Raw genomic sequence first — 21,240 nt, 5'->3', positions numbered from 1 at the left:
TAAATGGTCATTTAACCTTTGAAGTAAACAGTTTGAGGGGCCAGAACAATGCCTTGCATCAAATTCTTATGGAGCCCTCAGCTCAAAAAAATGTTTTTATTCTGAATTTAAGGATTGAATAGAGAAACTGGTTTTGGCTGCTGCCTAAATAGTTCATTGCTGTTGAAGAAGAGACAGATGTATACAAAGAGTCTATTCTTGTCTTAGCTTAAAAGTAATTTCTGCCATTAAAATTGACAAACCTAGGGCCTTTAGGGAGTAAGGGTGATTTTTACCTATCTTTATCTATTAAATATGCCTTTCAAATATACTTCTGAAAAATGGAGCAATTGTTCAGCTGAGGATTATATAAAATATTAATTGTTAAATCACTACTTCAGCACCAAGGTTGCATCTAATGCAATATAAGATGGTTTTTGAAGACAAGAAACCTAAATTGACATATATGTATTTGTTTTCTAAAATTCCCCATTCCCCCACAGATCTCTCTTAGCATATATTTAGCATACTTTTCATTAATCTTTGAAATCATATTTTCCAAACTGCCTTTATTTCTTTGGAAGTGCCTTCTGTAATTTAACATATGGTATGAGTTGAATCCTACATACAACATATGGAGATCATACTAATAACAAAGCCAAGGTTTCCAGTTTGACTCCCTATCTGGTTGTTCCTTCTTGGTATCTTTTTCTGGCTACTCTTCTTCTTCCAGTCTCTTAAAGGTTGATGTTTTCCAGGGTTCTCTCCTGAAATTGATCTTATCTTTCTACATTTTCTTTCCCTGGGTGATTTTATCCATTTTTGGCACTTCACTCTCCATTCATTTTCACACTCTCCCATCTTCACATATAGAGAGTAGCACACAACCATACAGCCTAGGTTTAGACCGAGATACCAGAATTGGATAAGCACACTTTCTGTGTGTACCAAGAGACTGGGCAGTGTTAAGGGCCTGCGAGAAAGCTTAAATGTTAAACATATAGCTTCAGTAGAGGATTTACCACTGTGGAAGTTGTCACCCCCTCCTGTGCATGGAGAACAAGGCTATGGTTCCTGGGGCATAAAGGCTACACAGGGTGGGTGTCTTCCCCATCCATCCAATGGCCCTGCTGTCACATGCATACATGGGTGCCAGTAGCCTTGTTTCATTGCAACATCTTGGGCCAGAATAGTGAAGGCTAGGCAGAAAGAAATGCTTTGCCCTTCTGAATTCAACAACTTATTTTGATAACATCTTTAGCAGGTAAAGAGCATAATAAATACTGACTTTCAAAGTTGAGAAGCTGAGCTCACCACTATTTTTAGTTATGAAAGGCTTTGCTTTCTATATTAAAAATATACAGGAATTTAATTATTTAAAAAACAATCACAGCAATTTAAATAAGATTAGTATATCCTACAGGGGATGGTATAGCTGGTATATTTGCTATCCATAGAATGAGGATAAGCCTTTTTCATTGTATAATTATAAATCCTTTATAATTCCAATGATCAGTAAGCAGAAGTTTTTAATGACAATGTAGAATGTAACAGTTCGGCTCAACTGATATAAAGTAAGTTATTTTGCTAATAAAATTCATAAACAACATAATTTAAAACTTTCTCCCAATGAACATGTTTAAGGACAGGCCAGGAGTATACAAATATTAATCACACAGTTCATTTCAAGAAACTATTTCAATAGTGTTATTGATTTTTTTTCTTACATAGCACATGAAAAGTATGAATAGCACCATAAGAATTTTATATAACTCTATATGCTAGTCTACTTAGAACATCTGTTTGAAACATTAACATTACAAAACACAAACCTATTCATTCTCTCTCCTCCCACCCCCATCTTTTTGTTATTTTAGACAAACAAAGGTGATGCACTTGCCAACAGAGTCCAGAGCACACTGGGAAACTATGATGAAATGAAGGATTTGTTAACTAACCATTCTAATCAGAATCATCTAGTGGGAATCCCAAAGAATTGCATACCCCAGACTCCCATCAACAAAAATGAACCAAGCTTTTTCCCAGAACAAAAGGACCGAATGATCCCACCTCACCAGGATAATACTCACCCCTCAGCACCAATCCCTCCACCTTCTGTTGTGATACTGAATTCAACTCTAATACATAGCAACAGGAAATCCAAACCTGACTGGCCACGAGATAGCCATAACACTAGCATTGTACCAGCCAGCCAGGCCAGTAATCAGCCAAACAAGATGCAGCCATCTATACAGGACCAGCCCCAAGCTAGACTGGAAGACTTCTTTGTTTATCCAGCTGAGCAGCCTCAAGTTGGAGCACTTGAGGAATCAAACCCACCAGTAAAAGAAGACAGTTATCTCAAGTCCAGTGGAGGTGATACATTCAAAGAAATCTTTCAAACCAACTCACCAGAAGCATCTGAATTTACAGTGCAAGTGCCTGGGTCTCCCTTACTTGCCTCCTCTTTATTGGCTCCTAGCAGTGGCCTTTCAGTTCAAAACTTCCCACCAGGGCTTTACTGTAAAACAAGCATGGGGCAGCAAAAACCAACTGCGTATGTCAGACCTATGGATGGCCAGGACCAGACACCAGAAGTCTCTCCAACACTGAAACCTTCAATTGAATTTGAGAACAGCTTTGGGAATCTGGCATTTGGATCACTCTTGGATGGAAAACCCAGCACATCCAGTTCAAAGACTAAACTGCCAAAGTTCACGATTCTCCAAACAAGTGAAGTAAGTAATTTTAAAGTTTTGTTTTGTTGTGTGTTTTTTTAATTCACTGTGATAACCTCTATAATCAAGTATTCACAGATAGCTGTTATTTACCTTCTCCAGCCATAAATGAGAGTCTTCAAGGTCAGAGTCTGAGTCTTGATCTGTCACTTGTGATTTGACTGATTAACACTCTGCAAACACAGTAAAATCTCTATAACTTGGAATGATGAAAGACAAGGTCAGTCTGAGTGAATGAAAGGTTGGAATTATAAAGTAGTTTCAGACAATACATTTGCAATAGTATGTACAAATTTAATAACACCACTGGATATTTTAATTGGTCATAAGCAGTATGAGGCCCATGAAAAGACTGTGAGTCACCATAGGCCTGACTAACCAATAGCATATCATAAACAAAACACAGAAGTTACTTAAGGTACAGAATGTACAAGTGCGGTTTGCTGGAACCTGAAGTGGAAGGTATTCTTTAAGAATCTTAGCTTCTCGAGTGCTTGCAGGGCTACTCCTTAGTAAGACCTTATTGTCATCTTCTACATTCCTCAGTCTTTCCTTTTGCATCACTACCTTGAGCCCTTCTATGAAAATCAAAGGCATTATGCTCAACCAGAATTCCACTGGGTTTAGAATGACTAAATACCCTACCCATCTCAGGAATTATTGCCTTGTAAAGGAGAAGTCCTGAGGGAGCAAAGCCTCTCCTAAAGGAATGAATTGCTAATGATTGGATCTCAGGCCTTGTGGCCCCTGGGTAGTGGACATATATTAGGTGCCCCTCAGATACCACCATGTAAGCTGCTGCCTACTGTACCTCAAGTGCTTGATTCAATGAAGCCACTGCTTTTAGATTGGATTCCTGTTACTGGTGACTAGAAGCTTGAAAAGGCATGGAGGAAGAAAGTAGGTTAAAATTCTTAATAAGAGTCACAGACAGTCTATATTGTTGCAGATTCCAATTTAGTGGTGTCTAAATTAGAGAAGTCTGACCATATGTGTCCTCTGGCTTTTCTTCCTTTATTCATACTCAGCAGATGCTGTGATTTTGGAGGATTATGAGAACACAAAGGAAAGGAGGACTGGAGCTGTTGGTTGTATTTTATGAATGCATGTTTTATTGTTTCATTTCTGAGGAAGGTTTGATTTTTGTATCATAATTCAAGTCTTGTCAAGCTTCCTCCTAAGTATCTCCCCAATCTTTCACCTCTTCACCCTCACTGCCTTTGAAGTGCCCATTAACATCTCTCACCTGGACTGCTGTGATAGCCCCTGATACCAGGTCTCCCTCCCTCTATTCTCACCTTTCTTCCAAACCATCCTCCATGCAGGCTGATCTAATGGGCAGATCTGGTTATGTCACTCCCTGTTTTGTATTCTTCAATGTCTTATGGCTTACAGGAAAAAGTCCAGATTTCTTAGTCCTGCATACAAAGCTCTTCACTCTCTGATTTCATTCTCCCTTTCTGACTTCATATTTTACCACTGTTCATACACAGATGAAATCCCAGACATATGGAACCACATGTGGTTTCCTATTATAGCATGCTTTATCATACTTCCTTGTTTTTGTGCGTACTGTTTCTTCAGCATACAATGTCTTTCCCTACCCTCCCTTTTTTTTTCCTGGTGAAATCCTGTTTCTCCTTCAAGTCTACTCAGTTGCCACATTCTCTGTGAAAGCTTCCTTGATTTCATCAGGCTTAATTACAAACTTTCTTCTGGGCTCCTTTAGCACCTTGTATACACCTTGACAGGTACTTTTTTCATTGTATTATAGTTACTTGTTTATGTGTCTATCTCTGCTACTAGGCTGTGAGCTCCTAGAGAGCAAGGAATATCTCATTCTTCTCTGTATCCCAAGTGCCTAGCAAATGCCTGGCACATAGTATATTCTCAATAAATATTGTTGAATGAATACATTTCAAAAACGGTTACTTGATTACATTTTCTAAGCTACAATGTTAATCAAATAATGTGAACAAAGGTAAACAATTGCTAGAAAATCCATTCTCAATTTTATTTCTTTAACTGTACTCTGTCTTCCTGTGCCTTATTCTACTCTGCTTTTAAACAGTCATTTGGAAACCTGAATCCCAATTTCCACTGGATGACTTAATAACAGATTATAATACTTATAAACCAAAAAGAAATATGCTTTGAAAAAGGAATGTAATGGGACGCTGGGATGTAGTTTTTGTCCCTGTTCTTGCATTGGTGTCTTTTGTTGTTCCCTCCTTATATGGCAGTGCCATCATTCAGAACTGGTCTGCAAGTACCACTGGCCGAACAAGAGGTCTGTCAGCCCCTGTCCATACCTCATTAGTGGAGTGACAGGTCACTGTGTCAGTGAGATCTGCTCTGTTGTAATCCTCTCTCTTATACATTTACAGCATGGCTGACCCAGATTCAGAAGTGACTTTATGTTTTTGCTCAATGCTCTGGCACACCATTGAGAGTTACATTTCCAAAGAGAGTCTGAGCTGTCATCAACTCTGCAGATGACCCAAGAAGCAGTCTATGTGCACTGCTCGCAGCCTTTGGTGATGGACAGTACAAATAGATTTTGGTAGAGCCATATAGGAAAACGGGCCAGGTGTAATAAAGTAATCATAAAAGATCAGTGAAGGAAGTACTTATTTTAAAATACAGGTCTCAAGGAAGGATTTAAAAGAGGGGTAGAGAAGCTTAGTGCCCAAAAGTCAGGAGAATAAACAGACTCCAAGGGTAACATGAAAGCCAAAAATACGAGGAAAGAAGTAAGAGGTTAGATAGCCTAACAAAGAGCTCAGAAAGGTGTGGATCAAAACATGAGCATAACTATAGACAGGGTGGAGCATTATGAAGCTTTGAACCTAATGGAATTTATGTGGCTAAAACTCTAATCAAGTCTGGAAATTCTCCCTATTATATTCTGATGCACTTTTCAAAAGTACTTAGCATTAGAATTCAGCCCCAGTCCCTGGTGCCAAGAGTTATAGGCATTGGGTTCTGGGTTCCCTAGTCAAAGTAACCATCTTTGATGAGTGGTAGCATTACTTTATTACTAAAAGACCTGTCCATAGAGTAATCACAAGATTTCTTTGAGCATTCCTTACTCTTACCCTGGCTCTAGTGACAGGAGGCTGACATGTGTGTTAGTGAAATGCATTTAGGGGGATTGGGAGTGAATGACTAGGAAACAGTATTCTAAGATATACAAATAAACAAATATGATTATATTTGTGAACTGTGAGATCATAAACTTATTAAAATGAAATGTGCAACTGTGTGCACCCATGTTTGTTTATGTGTCTATGCTTGTGTGTATAGTGGAGAAATTTTAATTATAGCCTATCACTGAAACCTTTTCCTGCTTTGATACTAAGGATACTAGAAGTCTAACCAACTTTATTGCAATAGGTCAGTTTTTCAACTGAAGCATGGTTTTTAAACAAATAATTTGTTTGTGTAAAGACTTAATGTCACAAAATTTATTAACATTACCGGCAACCAAAAATAGACTGATGTATTCTACAGTTGGGCTTAGAAGAATTTTCTGGGAACTACATTTGAATACAGTAAAAAACCTATTTATACAGCAAGTGGAAACTGAGAGTTGCTTGCAGATAGTATTTTATTAGGAAATGAATTTGGTGCAATTTGTTACTAGTATTGCTTGAGGAGTAAATAATTGCATGCAAATGAAAGAATCAATGACATGTATTAAGTGTCTCCATCCTAAGTCAATAGCTTTCATGACTACAGTACTAACATGTGCGGTGTCATCACCGTAAAGGTTCATTTGCTTACAAGCTGCTCTTTGGCTGTGACCTAAGACTCTCTGAGGCTCCAGTTGCTTCAAAACTAGGAGTCTCTTAGAAAAGTTTATTGGAACTGATATGAATGATGGGATTTGGCTTTAGGTTATTTTAGTGAATAATTTTGTCAAGCAGCTGAAAAGTTCTTGCTCACATGTTTGTGACTGTGCCTGTTTTGTTTTATGTCCTATGGAAACCGTATCCAGTCTAAGGCTGTAACTCATCTAATTCTCACCCCATTGGAAATGAATGGTGATACCTCTGAAAGTCCTCATAGTTCTAGGGCACCATTAAAGATCTTGACCTTAGCATTTATTCCATAAAAGTGTGGGATCCAGAGAGGTCAGAGATGCTAGGAGAGGATTCAATTAAGGTTGCCACATTTTGGTGATTATGAAAAGTGTCTTGGGAGGCATGGCAGAGACTGTCCTCATAATCGTAGGGCTGTTTCACCAGACATGATGCATAGGAATAACCCCAGAAGGTTTTACAGAAAAATAATGGGAGAGATTTTGAACTTGACCTTGAAAACTGGGTGGAATTACAATAAGGTGAAAGGAATCTGGAGGGCAATTCATTTGTGTGCATATTAGTGATGGGAGGTGAAAACGTGCAAGGTATATTCTGAGGACAAGCCAGTTTGTCTGCAGCTGTATGTTTGTAGGACCAAAGTGCAATAAGGCTCCAAAGCCAGAGTATTAAAAACGTCATGATTGCCCCGGCAATCTGGCAGCCAGATTGTGATGCTGAACTTGAAACTTCATTTTCTCAATGGCTTCATGGGTGGTGACTTAGGAAACCTCCAACAAATTGCTATCACTAATTCTTTTGCTTGTGTGTATGGGTGCGTTTCTTTTCATTTATTTTTAAGGCTGTATGTAAGTGATTCTTGCTATTTAAACATTTCATTTTTTCAAATGAATTAGACTATTTGGTTTCAGTGCAACTGTCTTGATGTGCTGTGCTTTTTAAATCCCATGTCACTTTTAACATTTTGGGGTTGGAAAGAAGCTAAAAAATTGATTTATTTTTATCCTGTAAAAAAGCCCTTTAATTCTCATATTATGCAAATTTAAGTCACCATGAATGATATGTTTTAAAACATCACTATTAATAATTTTAGTGATTCTTAATGAGATAGCTTAAAATAAATCTTATGTGAGGGAATGTGTTTTGTAGTAATTACAAAGCATAGTTTGGATGATTTCTACTGAGATGTGAGTTCCACTTCTGATCAGAACTTGCTTTGTGAACTTGAGAGATTTTACCTCTCTAGGCTTCTTGTTACATGGGGAGTTTAGACTAGTTCATCAGTGAGGTTTCTTCCAGCTTTAAATCTCTGAGTGTTCTTCTCCTTTGTGATTAAGCCCAAACCCACATTGTTTGTAAAGTAACTTCAGCCATTGCCTCCCTCACTCATACCCTTCCAAGAGTATGGGCATTAGAAGAGCATGAAAGGATATCAGCCTGGCCTGTATACCTCTGGCTACAACTCTTTACAACAGCTGGGAAGTTTTAAGACTAATTAAATATGGGAAAACTAGAATTAGATCATCTTTTGGGATTGGATATCAATTCAACCTGGAGTGTTATTATATTTAAACTCATTTTTTAAAAGATCATAAAGATATATAGCATTTCATTGGAAAATACTGAGCTGTGAACTTAGGAGAAAGCCTTCTAATCCTTTTGTCACCACCTACTAACATAATGAAAAGACAGAGAACTTCTATTTTAAGATTACTTTTAGGAAAATATTTTGACAGAATCGTATGCAATAAAGTGATAAGCTTTTGTTAAGTGTGTTCCAAATCATCCTATTATATCACTGGATATATTGATTAGCTTAATACATTCTGAGCCAGTCATACAAAATAGACTGCACACAATTTTGCATTAAAGGAATAAGAAAAATTGACAGGTAGATAACCATATTGATTCAGCCCAAATAGTGAATGCCAAGGGCTTTAGGGCGAAGTTGTAAATGTTTTTATGGCTATTGTGTTTCTTCAGTTCTTTTAAATTGCTGTAAAAGCAAATAATCTTTACTTAACTATCTTTTAAAAAAGTGCTATGCTTTGTTTACCAAACAGAGTTTATAATATATGTGACAGTAACAAAATCCTATCACCTTTATGCTTTATAGTTTATAAGTGCTTTCACATACATTAGGTTTACTGAGGTATAATTGACAAATAACAAGTGAGTATGTTCAAGGAGTACAACTTTATGTTTTGACATACATAGACATTGGGAAATTATCTCCACAATCAAACTAATTAACATATCTATCACCTCATATAGCTATCATATTTTGTATGTGTGCTAACAACACTTAAATATACTCTAAGCAAATTTCAAGTATACATTACAGTATTGTTAACTACAGTCACATTTCTGCATATTAGCTCTCCAGAATTTATTCATCCTGCATAACTAAAATTACACTCTTTGACTAACATCTCTCCACTTCTCCCTTCCCCCAGCCATCTTATTTTGACCTGATTTTACAGGGTCTGGGATTATCATTCCTTTTTCACAAATGTTGAAATATAGTGTCAGAGAGACTAAATGGAACTTTCCTAAAGTCACACAGCCAGCATGTGGCTGTGCTGGGACTAAAACCCAGGTCATTAGTGCAATTTCCGTAACATTTGGTATAAAGTGTGCTACTGTATATGTAGGGGGTTAATTTTCTAAAAGTAGCTTCTCTACTGGCACACAAGGGACAAGAGAATTAATGAGCTGAATCCAGTTTAAGTTCAAATTCCCTTGCTGGGTTCATATTTCAAAAGTCCGGGGTCAAACATACCAAAAGAGCAATTTTTCTTATGGTATTACAGGTTATAGTCATGTGTTTTTCATTTACAAATATGGTGAGAAGCAGTGTTTTTGCAATATTCCTAAATGAGTAACATATGACAGAACTTGTTAGAGGACCTTTTCTTGGTTCATAAAGTTTCTGAGTTTTTGTCTATTTGGTAGGATGACTTTAGCAGAATTTTCAGACAGCATAGCTAAATTCTGGATTTCTGTAACTGAAGCACAACCATATTCAAGATAAACCTTAGATGTGAATGAGTACATTAAGTTTAAAAACTTCGGATGATCAAATTGCAACAGTAATTCACAAAGAGCAGGCAGCATCCCTAGCTTTTATTCAGATACTAAATGTTTGAGTCTCCCTGTATCTAAAACAAAATAATACAGATAATCCATAGAATTCTACTCAGAAAATTACTGTGAAGGTTTTTCTCTTCTCCTTTATAAGGGCATCAGATCATCTTTCCACATAAAGTTACATTCTGAGGCTCTGGGGAGACATGAATTTTGGGGGGACATTATTCAGCCCACTATGAGAAGGATCATACTTTACATCTCCCAGACTTGGAATGGTGAGAGACCAGTCAGTGTTCATTGTGAAAACAGCAAGCTAGTCCACAGGAGGGAGGTGACTTCCCCATCTTACAACTCTCAGGTTTAGTACAGAATGGACAGGCTGTTTAAGCACAATTGTACAAAACTAATATTTAAAAATCTTTTAGCATAGTAAATATTTCCTGTTTTGTGGGCCATACAGTTTGTGGAAAGTACTAAATTCTGCCATTATAATGTGAAAACAGCCACAGATAATGCTTAAAAAAATGGGCATGGCTGTGTGCCAATAAAACTTTATATATAAATACTGTGCTTGATTTGACATGGAAAATCTTAGTGTGCTGACCTGTGTGCTATATCTAGACAAAGCTTCAGACAGCAAAAACATTTGGTTTTGAGTAGAGAGGGGAGGAAATTCAGGGGTGTACAGCTGAAACTAATATAATATTGTACCTCAACTGTAATTGAAAAATAAAAAATGATTAAAAGAAGAAAATGGTCTTGTTGCATATTTAAGTGCAACATTTGGACAAATATAGAAAAGTGTAACATTTTGAGTTGTTGGCATTGAGTTTGATACTATGAATTTTAATGTTCTAAACATAAAGTTTTATCATATGCATTCTTGGAAAGGTCAATTACATGAGAATACCTATAAAACCCCATTGATTAACTACATGGACCATTCAGAGGAAGACAACAAACAGGATCAAAAATGACTCTGAGGTGTATGATGACTCCATTACCCAAGATTATTTTATTTGACAATGAAATCTTTACAAAACAGGTTTCTTCTTTTATCTCTTTTATTCTCATGCTGTCATATTACAGGCTTTGAATGTCATGATACTTTCTTAATGTTTGCACACTGATTTTTTTTGTTTATTGAATTTATTGGGGTGATATTGGTTACTAAAAGCATATAGGTTTCTGGCATACAATTTTATAATACGTAATCTATATATTGTTTTGTGTGTTCACCACCCCAACTCAAGCCTCCCTCCATCAAAATTTACCCCCCCTTTACCCTCTTCTCCCTCCCCCTCCCCTGCTTTCCCTGTGATAATCAACATACTGTTATGTGTCTATGAGTATACTTTTTGCTCAATCCCTTCACCTTTTCCACCCAGCTCCACCACCCCCATGACCTCTGACATCTGTCAGTCTATTCTCTGTATATATGAGTCTGTTCCTATTTGCTTGTTTATTTTGTTCATTAGATTCTACATGTAAGTCAGATCATGTGATATTTGTCTTTCTCTCATTGCTTTATTTCACTTAGCATAATACTTTCCAGGTTTATACATGTGGTTGCAAAGGGTAAGATTTCATTCTTTTTTGTGGCTGAATAGTATTCCATGGTGTAAATGTACCATACCTGTTTTATCCACTCATCTACTGATGAGCACTTGGGCTGATTGTGCAAAGGTTTGTACAAAAGAAAACATTATTCTCTTAGGCTTCAATGAAGGATTTATTCCCTATAAATGGCCATTTTGGTTCACTACTTAAAAATTAATATCTTAAATTGGAAATATTTTATAGTACTTTACAGAACATGGCAAATATGATGAATACTTTCTTAGAAATCACAGAAGTGGAAGTTATGATGTATATTAAATTATGCTTTGTATTTTGTAATTTTTGGAAGTCAAATGAGGTAACAATTTAGATAGTCACAATAACCATACTTCATGTCCACCAAAATCAAAGGATGCAATTTCTCACTGAAGATGATATCATGAGAGGAGGAGGACAGTGTCGAATAGAAGGTTACCCCAACTCTCCTCTCTAAGTAAGCACATTCCATATGTAGACATTGAGTCTAAAGGGAAAAAATCAGGATCATAGCAAAGTCTACAACTATCATTTCAAGAGAAATTCAACTGGAAATGTGCTTACTTAACTCTGCTCCTTGCCTTTATTTGTTGTACATGGTCATTGTGTTTCAGTTAAGGTCACAGATTTCTGGTAATGGAAGCAGGAGGAAAGAATAGAGTTGAGCTTATAACATTTTTGCACTCCATAGTTACTAAAATTGAAATTGTATTTTTCAAATATAGGAAAATTAATCATAATGTACTTACTTGTACTTATTCACTCCTCTTTAGTTTGAAAATCTCTCTGTAACTCCTATGTACCTATTTATTTTGAAAGTATTCTAAACACAGAGCTTTGGGAATTGAGAACCTCATTTTTTACAATTAGAGGACATAGAACCCAGGTATTAACAGACTTAAACCTTGAACTCTAGACTTGTAACTTTGGGCATTAATTTAAAAGGAAAAAAAGTAATCAGCATCCTCAAGAACAGTGGTATAATGTATAGAATTACAGAATCTAGATGCTGGAAGGATTAAGGAAAGCCAACCAGTCCAGGTGGCTTAACAGATATGTATTAGGCTTCTATTAGGCTACATTACTGATTCAAGAATGGGAAAGACATTAAAGCTAAAGATTGGGCCTTTATCTGAGAGTGCTTGTATCAAAAATAGTAAAGTGCTACATGTAACTTGGCCACTTTCCACAATTCAAAGATACAGATACAGATACAGATAAAAGTTACTTAGTTGGGATGTTCTAGCAAATATATTAGCCATGTGAGGAAAAGGAACTTACAGCTGTAGTGTGTGATTGAATCTTCCTGAAATTAGGCTTTAGAGTTTGGGAAGATAAAGATTGAGTGTCAATACCTTCTATACACACAAAACAAATATAAAAGGCATTCTCTGCATTTGTTTCAGCACTGGTACAACTCTTAAATGGAAGTAGTCAAAACTGATGCTTAAAATATCCATGATATAACAATGCTTAGAATGTTAAAATTTGTATTGGGTGGAAAATAAATTACTGATGAAATATTAGATTTAATTTGTGGATTTTATTGTGTTATAATTCATTGTATGATTTTCATAGATAGTCATAAAGTATTTCTTTCCAAACCATATGACAATATTCAGAACAAAGATGTATAATAAAACAAGAAAAAACTGTACTTGATCAAAGCTGAGAAAATATTAGTTATTTTTTAATGGAAATATGGCAGTAAAGAAAAAGTTGTATAACAGAAAAAAGATTTCTTTAATAGAATATTAAAAATTGCATCTTCATAAATCAAGTAGATATAATACTTAGAGCTAGAAACAATAGTGTCATGTTTCCTGTTTTGAATAAGCCATATTTATTTCAAATTGCCTCTTTAATTATTCATTTATGTAGTATTTGGAAAAAAATCTTGAAAAATGGAAGGAATCAATTATTTTAGCTTATTTGAAGATTCTCAGTGACATTTATGTGAGTCTTGATTTCAAATATAAATATGAAGGTGCTTATTTTGTTTATTATATCAATTAATTAGAAACTAGTTTTTGGTTGTTGCTTTTTATTTATTTTTTTAAATATCTTTATTGATTTCAGAGAGAGGAAGGGAGTGGGAGAGAGAGAGAGAGAGATGGATGGAAACATCAATGATGAGGGGGTCATTGATCAGCTGCCTCCTGCACACCCCTTATTGGGGATCAAGCTTGCAACCCTGTCATGTGCCCTAACTGGGAATTGAACCTCGATTGCTTGGATCCTATGTCTATGCTCAACCACTGAGCCACACCCAGCCAGGCTCTGTGAGACTTTTGATTGTAGAACTTAAACATATGTAATCCTAATTTTAAGAAAACTGGTAGAATAAATATTCATTATACAAACAAAAGCATTTCCATTCAGCTTTTCATTGCTTTGCAGTTATTTTCTCCAAAACAAAATAAGCAATTATTTGAAAGTACTTTTAACACACACACCAGGTGGGCTAAGCTTGTTCCTGACATCTACAACCATTTGAATGGAAGTGCCAAAGGCCCCCTTCCAAGTGTCCTGTGAATCTGAGTTTCACAGGTTACATGGGAAAGAAAGGACTGCCAGACCACCGTGCTCCTCCAAGAAAGATGCAAAATGTAAGGTCTAGAGAACAGCAAGGTCTTGTTTTGAGCTCCAATTTTGGATGTTATCTCTTCAAGATTGCAGGTGTAAAATTGCCCTTTTCTATTGTGCTTTATTCTGGGTGGGAGGGTCTGCAGTGGTACTGGATTACTGCTATGTTAATTTCATTCATGTTGGTTTTAGGTGGCAGATTTGTCTTTTCAAACATAGGTTTTATATTCAGGGCCTATTTCTCCCCTCTCATTGATAAGTTGTAATTGCACTTCTTGTTTATAAGGTTTCCATACCTGATTCTTCTTCTACTCAACCTTTCTCTTGACAAAACAACAGCCCCCAATACTGTGCCTATTCTTGATCAAGGTGTAGACTAGAGCTCTTCCTGAGTGGTAAGATACTTTTAGTTGACTTGTTGCCTCTCAGAAGACTACTTTGGGGGGATCACTGACTTTTGTTGGCTTTTGAGACTTGAGGAAATATTCAGAACCTTTCTTTTAATGAGACATTGTACAATTGAAACTTGCTTTCTGTTGACTTTTCTTAATTAAGATGAATGCGTGCCTGCTATACATTAGTTTAATTTCACTCATACCTAAATGCCCAGAAGTTGCCCTGTTTGAGAGCCTATTCTTTACATTTTAAATGAAGATAGACTAACGTACAATCTAGATCTTAAAGACATTGACAATTTAAAAGCATTGTCTTTGGAGAGGAAGTGATGGTGGCTATTTTGAATGAACAGGATCATTATTGTTATAAAATAATTAATGAATATAATTGGACTTTACTAATTAGAAGGCTTTTGTTTTAGACTCAACCCTTAGAACTCAGACTTCTTTGAATTCAGCAATATCCAACAGTTTTGATTTTGAAGGAAGTTTTTGGTTGGTCTTTACATTTTTATATTTAGCTTCAAATGCAGCATATTCCTTCAGTGCTATATGTGAGCTGAAATAGCATTTGCTGAGAAATGTAATACATTTCTATAAAACATTTTTTAAAAAGGTAATATATCAAGTTTGATTGATAAAGGGATCACATGTAAGGGCATTGTTAATGAGGCAGAGTCCAATTTCCTAACCTGGGCCCTCTACTCAGAGTACAAATTCCTCTAACCAGTCAAAAGAGCACTTAGGGACTTAGAACAAATATATACCTGGCCACCTATGCACCTATTTGATATTTTAAATGAAAGAGCAGAGCTCCTAAATTTGAAAGTGAAGTTCAGTAAGCAAGTACCAATTTACAGAGTAAGTACCCTAGCAGCTAAATTGAGAAATGCAATTGTAATTATTTGGTGGAGTAAAAATCAGGTTATTACAACTGCACATTGTTGTACAATAAACTCAAAAGGTAGTTATAACCTATTTTTCCATGGGCATTATTTATATTGTATATGTTTAGAAACCAAAGCAGTTCTTAGGCTCCAAATAAGTGTTTACTTGTTGAAAAGCTTTTGTAGTGTATAAGGAGAGAGAATAAATTTTCTGATATAAGTAGCATAATTTAGAACAGGATTCCAGGTTAGACGTTTCTAACTAAAGATATTTCTGTAGGTGCTTAAATTCAAATTAATGTGTTAAATCCCACCGTAGAGTCAAATTTGAAGTGAATCAATTTACTCTGAACCACAGTCCTAGGCAGTGATTCCATGGGGGTGGGGGAATGGAAGAATAGTGACCAGAGGCTAAAAGTAATTTAATAATTAGCTTTACACATTAGTTAATTATTGCATTGTTTAAACAAAACCAGAAACATTTCAACCAAGTGAGTTTTGCCTGCCCTGTTGCAGGAATTATTGGATAATGCCAAATGAATATTCTGGGTCATCTAAAGTATTTGCATAGAGCTTTTAAGGTTTTATTCCTGACAAATTAGCACAATGGTGATGTTATTTTCCTATGGGTTTGAAATGTTTTAATATTGTACAAGGTCTTCAGAATTATGAATATCTAAATGAAAGGTCCAAACTCTATAATAAGAGAATAAAATCCTATGGTCAAATACCTGTTCTTTTATTTAATCAATAATAAGAATTCTGGTGAAATACCATTGTAGATATGAACCATTTTAGAGTTTATATTCATGTATATATAAGGGTTTTGGAATTTAATGCTCAAACTTGCCAAATATTTTCCTTTTCCTGCATAACTCCCTCCCAGCCCCCTACCAAAATATCCCTTTGTCTTCATTTTTAAAATTACTGCTTTGTAAACTTCAGAACTTTAATATAGAATGTGCCCAGGTGAAAAACTATTATCCCCCCCCAACACCTTGCACATGTCTCTCTCCCTCCTTTCCTCTCTCTCTCTCCCCCCTCCCTCATTCCCTCTCCCTCTCTGACATACACACACACACTTTCATTATGTACTTTCATTTTCCTCTCTGGAGACATGAAGCCAAAGGCCTATGCATTTTTCAATTTCAGAAATTGCCTACATGGAATTCAGTAATATATTGGCAGTGGACATTTTCTAGTCTGTGATTTTAAGCAAAATCTAATAAAAGCAATAAAATGTTGGGTTTCTGTAATGGTTTCCATTCTCACAAATTTCTGACAATTTCATACATATTTAAAGCAATCCATAAATTGAGGCATGAGGTATAATCATTGGTCTTATTTTACACATGATGAATAAAAGGCCCAAGAAGAGAGAGATGCCACAATTTACACCAGCATTTCTTCAGACTCTCGTAAAAATATTCACAGCAGCCATGACCTATATTGAGAGATTATGGCTTACATGACCATATAAGTTATTATTGAGTCAACACTTAAAAAAAAGGGGGGACATGAATGAACCATTGCAACAGGCACTAGGAATCTTTAGAAAAGTGACTTAGCCTCTCTAAACATCAGTTTCCTCAACTAGGGATGAGAATAACACATGTACAGTAAACCCTCCAGAAAGTATTCATTTCTTCCTCTTCTCTGGAAGTGTTCCCACTCCTGGAATGCTGTACATTTTTTCCAATACTTAATAGCACTTACCAAATGCTGCCTTCCATTGGGGTACTTAGCCTGCATGCATGTCTTTTAATGCTATTTTGATGATAATTCATTGGAGAACTGGGTCTATGCCTTATTAATCTTTACATGTACTATGGAACCATTAATTAATTAATTAGGTACTGATTGAACACCCTCACTTAAAAAACAAAAATATATATTTTAAAACAAGAGGGGTATAGATAGATAGACAGGTAAACTAAAGTATGCCCTCATCAAATGAATACACAAGAATCTGTGGAATACAGAGAGGTGATGAGTTCTGTATAGATACTTTAGCCTATTACTCAAGCAGTGGTTTATGACCAGGGGAATCTCCAGACTACATTCAGATATAAGAATTATCAATTATCAATTTTGTTTTAAGAAAACATGTATTGCTGATTTCACCAGAACTGGGAGGGAGTAAATAAGTCACCATGTCTATATCACAGGATATCCACTGGTGTGGCTCAGTTAGTTGATCATTGTGCCATACACTGAAAGGTTGCCAGTTTGATTCCCTGTCAGGGCACATTACTAGGTTGCAGGCTTGGTCCCCAGTCGGGGTACAGGTAGGAGGCAGCCGATTGATGTTTCTCTCTCACATCAATGTTTTTCTCTCTCTTCCTCTTCCTTCTCTCTCTAAAAAACAGTAAAAACATATTTAAGAAAAACAACAAAATATCAAGTTTCAGTTTCAACTACTTAAAAACATCCTGTCATGAGCTTGTTTTAAAAGCTTTAATTTTGTCAATTTTGGGATGTGTCTGAATTTTTTAGATTTTAAAAAATAACATAGAAATTGCAAAAATTGGAAAGTTTTCTCGTAGTGGTAGCCTGTTTATTTATTTATTTATTTATTTATTTATTTATTTATTTATTTATTTATTTATTTATTTTTAAATATATCTTTATTGATTTCAGAGAGAGGAAAGGAGAGGGAGAGAGAGGGAAACATCAATGATGAGAGAGTCATTGATCAAGCCCACAATCTGGACATGTGCCCTGACCGGGAATCGAACCCCAATCGCCTGGATCCCAGGTCGACTTTCAACCGCTGAGCCACGCCCGGACGGGCTTATTTTTAATTAAAGTCAATTAGGTGCATATCATTGTGTTAATTTACTAGCAGCAGAAAATTTAATCGTGCCTTTCATACTAGAATAAAATGTTGAAAGGCATAGTTCAAATGCCATTTCATTGGTGAGATTTAGAGTTTTCTATATATTTAGTTTGCTCAAGATGATATTGGTACTTAGATAAGAGCTCATTACCTTAAGACTTTGATTTCTATTCTACTTAATCCTGCTGTGGAACCAGAATCTTGTGTTTCTAACTTCCTGATTTCTTTCTATACAATATTTTTCCTTTGTGGCAGAACGCAGGATGTAGGGAGGTGTGTCAATGTGTTTAAACATCAATGTGTATACCAAATAACTGCTATGCACTAGATATCAGGTATACATATGCAGCTGCTTTCTAAACATCTGTACTTGGAAATTCCCACAGGCACCCCATACTCAACATAACTAATGCTAAACAGTTAATGGTACTACCATCAGTCCCAGAAACCTGTAATCACCTCAAGATTCCCTCCCACTCCCTTCTGCTCTATTGCCTATCAATTATCAAGTCCTATCTTCCTCATTTACTCTGAAATTGTAGCTTCAACCCTTTGGTCATCACCTTATTATATCGGATGAGCATTATGTCTCATCTGATTTGTGCAACAGTTTTTCTTTTTCTAGTTCATGGATTAAGTTGACCTGATTACTTGAGCAGCAATGCCAATAAGCTGTTCAGGAGATCAGAAGTGAGTGGATGTCCTTTGGTAATGTTGACTTTACTGCCAGATCCCAAAGGCCTTTACCTTGCTTTCAATACACAAAGCTATTTTAACTCTTTAATATGTGTCCAATAGCAAAATACCAGGCTTATGTGATCAAAACTATGTCCTTAGTTCCTCTGAGTTGTGCCAGTGATGGGGCAAAGACCAAGATTTTGGTCTTCTAACCCTCAAATCAGCCTTTTTTCTTCATCATATCAGAGTGATTAGACCTCTGCCAGTCACCTCACCATTCAGAGGGACTGTGGATGACCACGTCAGTTGAGACGCAATAGAGCTTAGTGGTTAAGAGCATGCAATCAAGAACTAGAGTGCCTGAAATTGAATTCCATATAGGCTCTGTGACTTTAGGAAGGTACTCTATGTCTGTATTACTTTGATAGGGCTTCCATTAAAAAAGTACCACAGACTGTGTAGCTTAAACAACAGAAATGTATTTCCTTACAGTTGTGGGGGCTAGAAGTTCAGGATCAAGGTGTTGTCAGGGTTGGTTTCTTCTGAGGGCTCCTATATCCCAATCTCCTCTTCTTATAAGTCATATTGGCTTAGAGCTCACCCCAATAACCACATTTTACTTTAACTACTTCTTTAAAGACCTTATTTCCAAATACAGAGTGGGGCAAAAGTAGGTTTACACTTGCTCATATGGAAAATAATATAATAATTAATAATACAAAAATAAACTCTGCATCTTGTGTACTAACACCTGTAAATCTATGTTTGCCTCACCTGGTATAGACACATTTTGATGTACTGGGGATTAGGATGTCAATAATGATGAATTTGGGGGTGGGCACAATTCAACCTATAACTATAACTGTAAGCCTTGGCTATCTTATCTACAAAAGAGGAATGATAATATATCCTATCCCAAAAGGGTGTGGGGATTTAATAAGTTGGTTCAATGTAGAGTGCTTAGAGCAGTACCTAGTATATGGTAAGCCCTCATGAATCTTTAGCTAATATTCTGTAAAATTAAGTTTAGAATAGTTTTGAAGCTCTTTTGTTGTTGAATATACAGACACAGCAATAGTACATTCCCCATTTCCAATGGATATTTAATTTATAAACTGACAAAAAAAGGATCTAAAACCCTTTGTTAAGTTATACTCTTCCAAATGGATCAATATGACTTAAAACACACTGAACCTTCATACAGAGGGTTCTGAGAACTGGAAATATACTATCTTTAAAGATACTGGAAATGTATTTTAGGCCTACCGTCCTGGCAGATAAAACATACAGAATTCATATTCTTTAAAAGTAAATGCATTTTTGAACTTTCAGTCATTTATTCAACAAATGGTTTATTATATTTCTGTGTATCTTATATTGTGGTAGGTGCCATCTCTCATACCAAGAAACTCATAGTCTAGAGGGGAGATGCATGATTACAATATAAGTGAATGAAATAAAAGAGATATGAACTGGGAACCACTAACTCAGAAGAACTATTTCAGCCTAAGACAGTCTGAATGGCTCCCCAGAGGATATGAGTGAAGAGCTAAATCATAAACTATGAGTAAGAATTGGCCAGAAAGACAAAATGTTCAGTGTCATCACATGCCACTTTGCCCAGCACATGTCATGTTCCATCTATAAGCAAACAACAGTGATTCTACTCACCACCGTGGTCCTTCTGATTCTTCAGTCTTTATGCATACCATGCGCTAATTATGTTGGTCATGTTTTACATGTATGCAGAAACAAAGGATGCTATCAATGTATAGTGATGCTATCATAGGTTGGTTTTCCCAGGAAGCCAACTCTGTGATGGAGATTTCTATCGGGAAGCTTTGGAGAGGTGCAGTTAGAACCAACACTTATGAAAGACTAAAGAATCTGATATAACCCTTCAGAGTTCTCTTGAATTGAATCCAAGTGGCTGGCCTTTAAACCTCTGCATCAACTAGTCACTGGATGTGGACTGTCCAAAGGAAGTGGATGCAATTTTGTTTGAGAGGCTCTCTTAGGCAATTCTCAGAAAGGTATCTTGGTTGCTAACAGTCAACAGCCAACTCTTCCAGCTGTTGGAGGAATTAACCCTTCTGTCTGGAATAGAGCAGGGATCTATACAATTATTCATATTCATTGCATCTGATGGAAATTGGTCTTTACATTGATGGTGGTAGATGTTTAGGTTATGGCTTTTCATGCCTATTTTTAGTTCTACCATTCCTCTCTGGAGGACTAGCCTGATATATATTTTTTCCTTGTATCTTCTTCAATTGACTCAATGCAGTACTTTTTTGTGGCCTCCTGGACCAAGCCACTTGAAGAAAAGTGATCATTTGCTATATATTGACATAATTCATTGTTTTGTATTCATGTGAGAACCAAAGTCCAGGTATTTGCCAAAGGAGAGGAAGTTATTGGATTGCCCGGAATGAATCCATTGTTTCAATTGCATAAGTATTTCTGGCCTCACCTGGCAATAAATTGTTATCTGGTATAAACTTATGTTGAATTCAAGTCCCTCTCCTCTGCCACCCTTTAAAAATGAAAGGAAAAAAGCAGAGTTCTATTTAAGAATGAAATACCCAAGGCCAAAACACTGTGTAATTGTCTAGGACCAGCCTACTG

At 36.2% G+C, this 21,240-nt stretch overlaps 1 protein-coding gene across 6 annotated transcripts in view; it reads left to right on the top strand.

Annotated features, from left to right (window-relative positions):
• Nucleotides 1–21,240, top strand: part of AFF2 (ALF transcription elongation factor 2) — a 393,556-nt gene that overhangs the window by 125,266 nt on the left and 247,050 nt on the right. For all 6 annotated transcript variants that reach the window (XR_013998027.1, XM_081125977.1, XM_081125975.1 and 3 more), the window contains exon 3: nt 1,857–2,717. Coding sequence is in view for 5 of the 6 variants with exons in the window: in XM_081125977.1 (XP_080982103.1) it covers nt 1,857–2,717 (861 nt within the window). In the remaining variant the exon portion in view is untranslated. The remainder of the gene's footprint in view (nt 1–1,856; nt 2,718–21,240) is intronic.

The sequence above is a fragment of the Miniopterus schreibersii genome, assembly GCF_964146895.1.
Source record: "Miniopterus schreibersii genome assembly, chromosome: X".
Classification (NCBI taxonomy): domain Eukaryota; kingdom Metazoa; phylum Chordata; class Mammalia; order Chiroptera; family Miniopteridae; genus Miniopterus; species Miniopterus schreibersii.
Note: the sequence above shows the minus strand (reverse complement) of the source record. Positions and strands in the feature narration are given on the sequence as shown.